Raw genomic sequence first — 11,515 nt, 5'->3', positions numbered from 1 at the left:
TTTGGCAGCAACAGCCCAGAGGTCATCCCCCAACTCATAAAAAGCTCTGTGAAAAAGGGGAAACCACGAGTGAGTGTTTTTATCAGAGAAAACACTTTTCTTCTCCTAGAGACCGGGATTAATTTCTGTAACTTTGCAAACACCCTGCAGAAAGGTTAAAGTGACTGTGTTCACTTTTAAACACCAAAGACTTTTAAAGCAGACTGTCTTGACTAGTTTATACGAATAATGAAATAAATCAAAGTTATTAACAATCATTCACCAGTGCCTTCCTCCACAATCTTTGACATCTAATGTTCCTACCCTGCAAATAATAAAGGTCCTGTTACCTTTTTCACTTAAAATCAACATCCCATATATGCTGTGAAGGTTTCATTTCACAATTATTTGAGCATCTCAGAAATACCCATTATCCCTTTGAAATTCTCTTGCCCTGGAAATCCTTGTTCTGCTTTTCATTACATCATTACATTTGCTATTGTTTTAGGTTAAACAGATACACATTCCATTGTTAAATGATAATACTTGCACTTTTCTTGCCCCCAGCACTTCACAAACCATGTGCCCAGTAATTCAGATATCCTAGGCATGGCATATGGCTCAAAAGAAGGTATAGGACCTTGGTGGTCCACCTTTTAGCTGTGGTGTAAGGAGCTCAACTAGCCAATTACGAGGACATCTCAGGTCCTAGAGATCCCTCTGTGTAGCTGTAGTTTGGTAGTGCCACTACTAACACGTGTTGAGTGAGCCACACCACCAAGAGCTGCACTCTCCCACCTGGATAAAGCATTCCCCAACATTTTTGGCATCTTCCATCTGGTCTTCTCTGCTCATCCAGGACACAATTCCCAGATCTGATGATGAGCTGCACACTATAACATTGGATTAGCAGCAATGGCAGGATGGACTTGTACTTCAGAGTCATCTAACTTGAAAGCAAAGCATCTGGTCCTTTCTACATCTGTTCTTTGTCCAGGCCAAGGACTGACTCCCTTTATTAAGCATTTAAAGATGATGGAAACATGCTCAAACTAAATTCCCAGGAAAAAAAAAAAATCATTTTGCCAGAACTGGGAGGTTTTGCTGATTCCACTAAAAATGGCATTGGGAAGGTTCTCCAAGCTGAGTGAAATAAGGACAATGGGACAAGATGGGGAAAGATCTACCTCCAAAATAACCTCAGGAAACCCTATTATCTTTTGGATACAGGTTCAGTGTAACAGCTTTCAGCTGCTAAGGCACTGTGAAGCAAAAAAAACCTGCAGTGGTAATATTCTCTGAACGCATGTTTATACCCAAAATTCTATAAAATAGGCAAAATCCCAGAGTCTGCCTTGGGTGGTTTTGTTTAGATGACAGAGAAGAGGTCAAGACTGAGGAAGGTAGCTCCCAGGGAGATGTAGATATCTAGACTTGGGAGAATTCAAACCCAAATGACTGTGGCTCCACTGCCTAACATAAACATAAACGCAGGACATAGTTTCTGACTCAAGAATTTGCTTTCATTAGACCCTACTGATTAAAAATGACCGTCAGCCAAATGTTATTTCTGGAACCCTCTGGCTCTGAAGAGGTTTTGGGGGAAATGGTGGTTGAGCATACCTTGACATTATATCAACATGTCTTAATCAACAGCACCCTCACTCAGTGTGGTATCCATGCTACCTTGTTCCCTGCTGGAGACCCCTTCACCCACATCTTCCAGACAAGTGCAAAATTAGCCCAGTTAGCTGTATATTCCCTCCCTCTCTAACGAATATAGTTGCAGAAACACTGGGAGTGTGACCAGTCTGAAGTTGTGGTAAGGGTTGTTCATATGAGGGATGGGAACCTCAGCTTCTTTTCTGAGACCTGACCTCTGGCTTTCTAAGGGGAAATCTTTTCTTGCTTTTCTCTCTTTCTTCCCCTACACTCCCCCCTTCTCCTTTGTCCAGAGTCTCTCTAAGAGAGCCAAATTCCCCTTGAACATGCTAAAAGTAGGCTTGCTGGAACATCTGCTCCCCATCTGTGGAGCCAGACATATCCCCAGGCAACATTATTAGCAGTGATGGATCTGGAAGGGAACATTAAGCACTGAAGAAGCATCTGCTGAGAAGGAGGAACCCAGCACATAAAACTAACCATGTTATTTGCTGACCCTTCTTGTCTCTGCCCATTGCTCCCGGTGGACAACTGTGTCCACCAGAGTCCTGTTTAGGAGAAGAACTGCTGTCCTCTTGCCGATTGTAGTATTTTCAAGTGTCTTATGTTTGTGCTTAAGGTGGCCAAATAAGCACTACCAAGTGCTCAGTTAAACAGTGACTTGGGAGCCACAGAAGCATCCAAAAGAGAATCTGAAATCTGAGAACTGCAAAGCATCCATGGGAGGCCAACAATGCAGCAGCAATGCTGCAGAGGTGTTTTGGGTAGAGGTCCTGCAGTGTGCAGAGGTAGGGAACTCAGGCAGGAAGGCTTTTCTGCTGCCTGTTTTCTGCATAGCTGAGCCCAAATCTGCTTACGAGGATGTAGAAGGGACTGCTGGGATCAGACATGAAGCCCCACTGGCAACCATGGGAACCCTAGTAAGTTGTTTTGTTTGGGAACATTGCTTGTACATGACACTGGGAAATACAGTGATATGATTTAAAAGCAGCCACTGCATAATGAACTCTGCATTGACTGGCCAAAGTTCAAGTCTCAGCTCTGCCACGTGTGACTGTGGCTTTTCCTTTCACCCGTCCCGCATTCCCCTCCCACCCTGTAGCCAACCACCTTGTCCCGTGTTGGGATCCATCTGGAGCAGAAGCTGTGGGTCACCATGAGCTTTCACAATACCAATATTTTGTTGTTGGGTATGTTGGTATCATGAAAAATTATTTACTTTGTACAAAACTAATACAATATTTGTGCCCTGAGCTGGCCAGAGAAAGCAAGACACATTCTATTTGTTAAATCAGTATTCACCCTATCAGGTAATAACACTTGGTGCTTTTCTTTGTCAAGTAGATTTACAGATAATGGATTCCTTGTTCAATTTGCACAACAACAAGAAAAAATAAATAGTCCTAATGTTTCATACACTGCAACTTTCTTTCACCTCTTTGCAAAAATCTTTCCTGCAGCCTATTTCCTATTGCCTTAAAGGTAGAATTGCAGGTAGAATCCTATAAGGTGTAGCACCAGAAATCCCAGGTTCCTAAGATAAGTCTCTAATAGTCTATGCCTTACCTTAAAATAAATACCTCTATTTACAGGACAAAGGTATCACAGAATGGACTGCATCCAGTCATTGTTAAGAGAGGAGGACCTGATCATCCTTTTGGACCATCCTTTTGTAAACGTGGGTCATTTTCTGGTCTCTGGCTCTTCATCTGAAGCTATTGAGATTTGTGCTTTCAGCTGTCCTTTCAGGAAGCTTTCTGTGGCTCATGAACTTCACAGGACACCTCCTGAAACTTCCCACAGCAGCAGGACATGAGCCGGTACATGAATTCAAGCATTTGATTGAATGTCCTGATAAAAGTTCTTTATGACATGCTTAAGGAAAAACATTTCGGCTTTCTCTAACTTAAAACATGTTTCCGTTCCATTCATTTAAGTCCTTAAAATATCACTTAAACTACTTCTAAATGAATTTAAACTTTGACTTAAGTATCGTGGAAATCAAAAAGACTGAAGCAGCTGCTAATATTATGCACTGGCTTTAATATTCTGGTGGTGCTTAACACCTTCCTCCCCATTTGTCCAGCATCATAGGGATGCTGGACATCACCTACTCTCACAGTTTCCAGCACTTCTCAAGATGTGGCCCACCTGGTCCACCATTCTAGGACTGCACCCTTTGTGGTTATTCTAGCTGCTGTTATTTTCCAGTGCTTAGTATGGTCTGAGACAGAACACTGAATGTCTACATCACCCATAAAATGTGTAATTTAAGTGTGATTCAGAAAATCCAGTAACCAAATGAGGTGGTGTTGACTTACCTAATACGAGGTACCACTGTGTTCTAATTTAACACAGCAGTGCATCCCATGTCTTTATCTCAACCATTCTCCTGCTAGAAGTGCAGAAGATGCCACTAGCTTCTGCTGTGAAAGAGAGCAGTATCATATGTTTCTGACAGCATTATAATAGGGTTTTGTTTGTTCAGCCACAGGAGAACGTGGAGCTATTAACACTTTATAAAAAAGATAAAGGACTGTATTTTGTTTCTTCCTCCAACCACTCCTAACCAAACCCAACAACAATAACAACAAAATGTCTGTGTGAACCCTACTCTAAATTGCAAGTGAAGGGACTGAACTTCTGGAAGAACTCAATAACTACTTCAATGGATTTTCCAGGAGAAAGTCAAAAGAAAATTCATTCTCTCTTGTTACATTCATTCATATTGTTTTGTAGTCAACAGCTATTAAAAAGAGAAGCACGTGTACTAATTAGTTTTCAGTGGAGAATAATAGAATCATTCCCCTGCTGAGGAGCCATGAAGTATTTAAATCCTGAGTCCCACTTGGATTTGCAACTGAGGAAACTTTTGCAATAGGCTTCCTCAACAGCACAACCAGGAGTCTCTGCCCCTAACGTTTTTTTTGGGGTGGGGGATATTACTGAAATTAGAATCTCATTTTCCTGATAATCAATTTAGTCCGAAGTTGTAAATATTTCCATTAGCTTTCTTCAGACGGGTATAAGAGATGGAGGAACTTTGTTATGGCTTCGAGCAGGAAGACTCCACTCTTGAATTTCTCTTCTGGGACCAGACAGATCCCAACACTGAGTTGGACACCGTCCTACCGGACTGCTCCTCCCTGGCAGACCAGTTCTCGCCTTGGCCCTCCCCTGCTGACCCGCCGGCCCTGGGGGAGCGGGCGGGTGGAGCGGCCGGGCGGGAGGGGGGTGCTGAACTGGACAGCTCCCCGCCGCCGCCGCCCGCCGGCCACCTCCGCCAGCGCCAGGCCGCCAACATCCGCGAGAGGAAGAGGATGCTCAACATCAACTCGGCCTTCGACCAGCTCAGGTGCCACGTACCAACCTTCCCGTACGAGAAGCGCCTCTCCAAAATCGACACGCTCCGGTTGGCCATTGCCTACATCGCTCTCCTTGGCGAGATCCTCCTCTCCGGGTGCGACCCCAAATCCTACGTGGAGCGGTGCCTGAAGAACGGTTTGCAAAGCCAAGAGCAGGCAACCTGGAATACAAGTGGTGAGTGAACAAAGGGTTGCATTTTCGGGGATCACAGTGATGCTTTGAGTTGCTGGTGAAAGTGAATCAGTTCAATTGCTTTTGAACATCCGTCAAGTGGCTCTGACAAAATACAAGTCCATCTTAAAAAAGATTAGCTAAGTAATGTCTCAATAAAAAAAAACAAAACCAAAAACCACAAGCTTGTCTTCTAACTTTGAGGATCTTTTCCTTAAAAGAAAAAAAAAAGAAAAAAAAAATAAAATAACAACTTACTAAACTCATAGGAATGGGTCCTTTTATAAACAAGATCAAAGATTTTGTTTATTCTCAGAATACATTTTTATACTTTTGTTAGGATTCTGCACAAATTTGTTCTTTTATAATGCAAGCTGATGGAGCCAGTAGAGATTTTCTTCATTTTATTTACAAATATTCTTTAGCCTGTACCTGACTGAGAAAAACACATGACTTTGAACATAAACAGAATCTCATTTCTTAAAATATGTATGTTCAAGTGACAAAAAGTTTCTCAGAGATATTACAGTTTAACACTGAAAACCAGGACACACAAGAGAGTGCACTCAAATTTCAGGTTTGTTTCAAAGTATAGGGGAGAAAATGCCTATTAACAATTTACATTCTTACATAATCATTTCTGTTTTAAAGTGGATTGTCATTCTATTTTCTATTTGGTTTGTACTTAATCCCAGTTTATGTGGGATTGAATTTTGTGCTTGCTTCCACCAGAATATATCGTTTCATCAGCCCACCATATGGTGAAGACGGAAAATTGCCCAAGTGCCCAACATAGGGCCTCCAGTTTCAGATAGAAAGCAACAGGTTTTGTGTTACTTAGCAGTGCAGTGAGGAGCAGAGGGGGATTTTGAGTAGTTCCTGGCACTTTTCATTATAAGGAATTAACACCTTTTCCAACTCTGTCCCTATGCATTGGATTTGGTCACTTTTTGGAAAATGGCTTTGAAGCCCATCAGCCTTCAAAAAATGCAGCATAAGTCCAGAAAAGTCATTTCAAAAAATATTCCCCTTTCATTTCACAGGGAAATGTCAGAGGGACAAAGCCTACAGGGAAAAAGGAATCAGTTTAAAGGAAAAGTTAATAAAGTCTTTTCCTATTAATTTACATTAGCTCCATGACTAGCAAAACATATCCTGATCACAACTCTCCTAACTAGAGAAAACACTTATATTTTATTTTCCAGCTGCCTCCACCTTTAATAGATAAACAGGTTTTAAAACAACACAAATGGGTCTCAGAGGTATCACCTCTTTTGTCAGGCTTCTAGCTAACTAATATTTCTGAAGAGCTCCACTTGGAAAGATCTAAATGAATAAGGCTGCCTTTCTGGAGAGGCTGAATAGTTGACTTGTTAAACACTAATTTAAATGTTTTTAAATTCATGTGGTATGTCTTTACTTTGTTTGCCTTTCTCCCTTCTGTTCTGTGCAGATCTTACAGCCCGTCTGTCTTGGGTAAAGTGGGATTAAGCGGTACCCAAAAGAAAGATCTTTAAAGGCAGCATATTGCAAAACCTGATGACCCGACTGCTGGGTACCGGCTGTTGAATTCTCAGTACTGCAAGAAAAAACATGGCACTTACAACTTTACTTATTGTCACAGATTGTTTTCTCTCCACATGTCCAGCATCCAGCCGCTTTTGGTGTTAATTCATTGCTGTGTAAGACCTTCTGCTTCTCTTTCTTCTGGTTTCTCACACACTTACGGACTGCTCGTGCATGAAAATAACAAAGCAGATTAAAAATCAGTTTAATAACATTCACTGCAACAACATTTTCTCTTCCACTGAATGAGAACAGTGTCCAAATCACATTTCCAGTGCATGGGAAAACCTACCCCGATCACAAGAAAAAACGAAGCACCACCTGTTGCAACATATTGCTTGGTGTAAGATGTCCAGGGCCATAACTGTAAAAGTCACCAGTGATTTAGAGCACAGAGACCATGAAAGGCCAGTTTTCAGGAGGTGAGACACAACCCTTTCTGTCTGTGCTTCTCTCCAAAATTTCTCATGCCTTCATCCCAACATGCCAACTTTGGGAGGTCTGAGTCCAAGGCATTTTGGCATGAAAAGGCTGATGACTGCTAGCACTTGGGCACCATCTCCTCTACGCCCCCCATATACGTCTGATTGAATGCTTACGGAGAGACAGCAGCTGGCTTTTGACATTTTTACAATAATGCTTCTGGTTTGTGATTTTTTGCGCAAATGCCAGTGACCTGATGCTGCTCCAGCAACAATCAGGAGGGTTCTGATAAACTCGTCCAACATGAAATATCACCCACATTCCTCCCCCCCCCCCAGCAACAAAATAGAAAGGCAAAGTTTGTTCACACTTGGCAAATGATTTACCAAAGGGTTGTTTCCACAGAATAGCCATCCTATTCTGCAGCCGATGGTTAATAATGAGGTTTTTCATATTAGCAAAAATAAAACCATGAAGAAAAGCATATAACTGTTTCTGGCCTCATTCTCCCATATTACCTGAGTGTACCATAAAGCTAACATTGTCTTTGTCTGTTGAACACATTTTTTTCCCTGTCAGTCCTATACTGTAAAGGTTCTGAATCAATTTGTTGGTAAAGAAGAGCCATCGTACATCTTGCACACTTCTGTAATGCCTTGCTAGTGCACTCAGCGGTCTGAAACCATTCTGCCTTACGGTACTTTATTGTGGCATTTCTTAGCAGCTAGGATGCTAGATATAGATAAAAGAGGATGTATTTATTTTACGTACTGATTAGTTCTCCTCATAGTTTTGATCTCTACAAAACAAAACCATGTCAGGAACTGTGGTTCTGCTCTGGTTGAACCCTGATGGTTTTGGGGGAAAGCGAAGATGAAGAGGGGCCTTCGAGGGGAAAACTCAAATGAACCTTTTTACCTTTCCAACTTTTCTGTCAAAACAAAAGAGGGAATTTAATCTCAGATGCAAGAACGTATTTCAGTCAATTTAGAATAAAACATTTCAACTCAAACTTTTGACTCTCTTTGCTTTTTCACCCACTTAAGGCACTTGGATGAATTTTCACAGGAAACTGCCTGAAAATGTGAAAACCTAACAAAACCACCTGAAAAATGCAATTTTCCACTTTTACCTACTTCTCTACTCATTTTGGTTTAAATAATAAAAAACAATCAATCCAAAAACCCACCACAAAAATACCTATTAGATTTTACTTGAATAAGTAATATAAGTCTTTACAATCTCTAAAACTTGAAACTGTTGGTTCTTCCAAATCCATTCCTCTCCTTTGCTAGAAACACAGCAGGTCCTGCAGTCACAGACCTGGCTGGGAAATCAGGGTACATGGCTCAGGTTCCTGTTTCTACCTTATTTGCATGACCTGGGTTTGTCACTGATGCGCTGATCCACATCCCTCTTGCTCCTTCGTTTACCTGACGGTCCCTCCAGGCCCACAAATGCTTCACGGTGTGTTCTGGGGTAATGCCTAGCACACAGGAACCCAGCTGGGCTCTTCAAACGGTAATATCGAATTCACCTCTATTTCTCCTGCAATGGTAAAGCACTCCAGATGGGGCCACACAATATGTACAGTGATTCAATGCAGCAATCCTGTTGCTTTGCTTGATCTTTTGGATGTGAGTCCACCTTTCTGCGTCATGAAAGACCTATGTCTGTGTTATCACTCTGCAGGGCTCAGCAGTGAAGGTGAGAAGTACTTGAAGTACTTGAAATACCTACTATCCACTCGCATGAAGACAATATGAGATCGACAGGACCCACAAGCCTTGAGAGGTCCCTATGCAAGATCAGCAGGACAAGTGATGAGCATGGATTGTCTCCACACTGTCCTCTTAGTCCACAACTACTCATTGGTGGCTTCTGTACTCATTGAAGGGTGGGAAAATTATATCATCCAGGTATGCCTGGCAGGGAGACTGAAGCAGGAAGCTGGTTTTTTTCCTAGGAAAGTCCATGTGATGGCACCCAGAGGAAACATCTCCCTCCCAACTGCTCTGGCAATGCTGATCCTCTGTGTCGCTGAAAGTGACACACAGGTTAGCAGTGATAGGTGGTCAGAAATGGTTTGGTGCTTGGGTCCAGGATGCCCAAGTGCCTGTCCGGGACCTAAAGGAAATGAAATCATCCAGTCCCTCACCTCTAAGCTCTGTAGCACACTTGGGAGCTGTGGTCACATCGCCACCTTCCTAACAAGATTAAGGCAGGCTCAGTCTCATCAGTGGGACCTCAGCCATACTCCCAGGGCTGAGAAACCTCCATACCTATCTCAGAGTAACACTCAGTAACCCAGAACCCACGCTCTCACCAAGGCATGCAGGGGCAGGAATAGCCATGTGTGATTTTCCCAAAGCTGGACAAGCCTTTCCACAGCAGACCGACGGCGGCAGGTTGTCCCGATACCACAGCCCCCAGCACCTTTGGCTAGAGAAAGCTGTTTCAACAGCCCAAGTCATGATGTTCATCCATCTATGCAGTTTGATTGCCAGCCTGCCGCTCCGCACCAATGGGAAATGCAAAGGTCTGCAAGTTCCCATCTCCCGAGATAGCGCTGCCATCCTACATCTGCAATAATTGCACGATCTGTGTTGACATGGTGAGGGATGAATCAAGCCACCTATTCAGTAAGTTTCCAAATAGACCCATCAGGGCTTTTTGCAAGTTTTCATGAGGGTGTATATTTCTTCAAGGTCTATACTGATGGCAACAGGGACCTGTGACTCATCCCTCCAAGATGCTCTCACACAGACCACACAGGTCACACACTGTAGTCATCAGGGAGCAATAACTGCCCCTCTAGTGTCGTCATGGCTAGTGGTGGAATAGTCTCCAACTGGGAAAGGTCCTTCACACCAAGCGAACCAAGCTAATTTTTGGTGTTCAATAGATATCCCCCATTTCAATGGTATCAGAGACTGGACTATCTGCCTTGCTTTTCTCTACACTGCGGTAGAGGTTTGTGCATACAAGACAATAATGCCATGTTATGAAACAAATAAACATTTGCTGCAGGCACCTGGCTACAAGCAGAAATCTCTTTCTTTGCCCTTTGCTCCAGCCTAGAAATTCTGGATAATGAGCAGGGTGGGTGTACGCAATAGCATCAGGAAAGCACATTCATATAAAGGTAACGTTGTCAATCTCCTGGGTTTGTGCACTCCTTGCCGTGGATGGACAACTAATCTGGAGTATCAAAAGCATTCTAATGACAAAAGCAAGAAGAATTGTCCTGGAACAAAGAGATTTTCCTCAACATGGTGACTCCAGCTAAGGAATGAATAAAAAGCTGAAGTCCTCCTCTGAGATTCATACACCCACTGCTGATGCTCCATGCTTAAACAGCAATGCCAAGAAAGACAGCAATATCTGCCGAGCTTTCTGCAGTCTGATTCCACCAATGCCACCATGGAGTTCCTCGGGGACTTGCCAGCTGTTTGAGCACAGCAGGACTGTGGTCTGCAGGCTGGTGAGCTCTGCAAAACGCCCTGCTGTGGAGGCGCTCCCACCTGTCACTGCTGCTGTCAAGGAGTCGTTGCACAAGGCATAACTTTGAGGAACAGGCTGCTGGAATTTGATGACTCTAAGCTTGGAAAAACTGTCTCAAATAAATCCTGCAGCAGGATACGTAAGGATTGGGGTTTGGGTAGAGGTCAAAGCCAGAAATAAAAATGTTCCTTTCGGGAGTTAAAACTATAATCCTGTGCTCTTGAGTCAGTAAGTAGGAGTCAATACATTTATTGCCACCATTAAACCTGATGAAGCTATTTCTCCTCACGCACACTCTGCTTTGACACCAGTATAGTTGCGTCACCTTCAGTGGAGCCACATTTGATTTATGCTGGCTGGAGGGGACAGTCTACCTCTGTCTGCCCTCCCCAAGCTACCTGGAGTCTGACAAGCTGTTACAGCTGACACACCAGCCAAAGACGCTAAACCAAAGGATGTTTCTTGGGTGACGTCTTGTTAAATCATTTGGTTGCAACTGGCTACTACAATGGTGAACGTGTCATGCCGTCAGATCAGTCTGATCCTCTCTGATGGTCCCATTCATTTGGGATGAGTACAAGCAAATAACGACGGTATCAGCGCTCTCTGGCTGAAGGAAGCCAAGCCAGTTCTATGGCCCTCTTCCTGCTGAACGGTAGAAAGGCAAATTGGCTCTTCAGGGATTTTTTTTTCCAGGACAGCCATTCCTGAATAGCTACAGGTCTGAGCATATTTGTCCTTAAATAAGCCTGCCTTTTTCTGCCTGAACTTCAACTCCTGGAAGTGGACTATAAGGCAGAAAGACCCAGGGGGGCAATGATTTTTGTGCACTACATTTACACTC

At 43.2% G+C, this 11,515-nt stretch overlaps 1 protein-coding gene across 1 annotated transcript; it reads left to right on the top strand.

Moving 5' to 3' along the window:
- The first annotated feature begins 4,320 nt into the window (after window positions 1-4,320).
- On the top strand, window positions 4,321-5,714 carry LOC141746581 (helix-loop-helix protein 13-like). Its single transcript, XM_074595345.1, has one exon. It carries the CDS (start codon window positions 4,674-4,676, stop codon window positions 5,187-5,189), a length of 516 nt encoding a protein of 171 aa, XP_074451446.1. The 5' UTR covers window positions 4,321-4,673; the 3' UTR covers window positions 5,190-5,714.
- The last annotated feature ends 5,801 nt before the right edge of the window (window positions 5,715-11,515 follow it).

The sequence above is a fragment of the Larus michahellis genome, chromosome 7 (assembly GCF_964199755.1).
Source record: "Larus michahellis chromosome 7, bLarMic1.1, whole genome shotgun sequence".
Classification (NCBI taxonomy): Eukaryota; Metazoa; Chordata; class Aves; order Charadriiformes; family Laridae; genus Larus; species Larus michahellis.
Note: the sequence above shows the minus strand (reverse complement) of the source record. Positions and strands in the feature narration are given on the sequence as shown.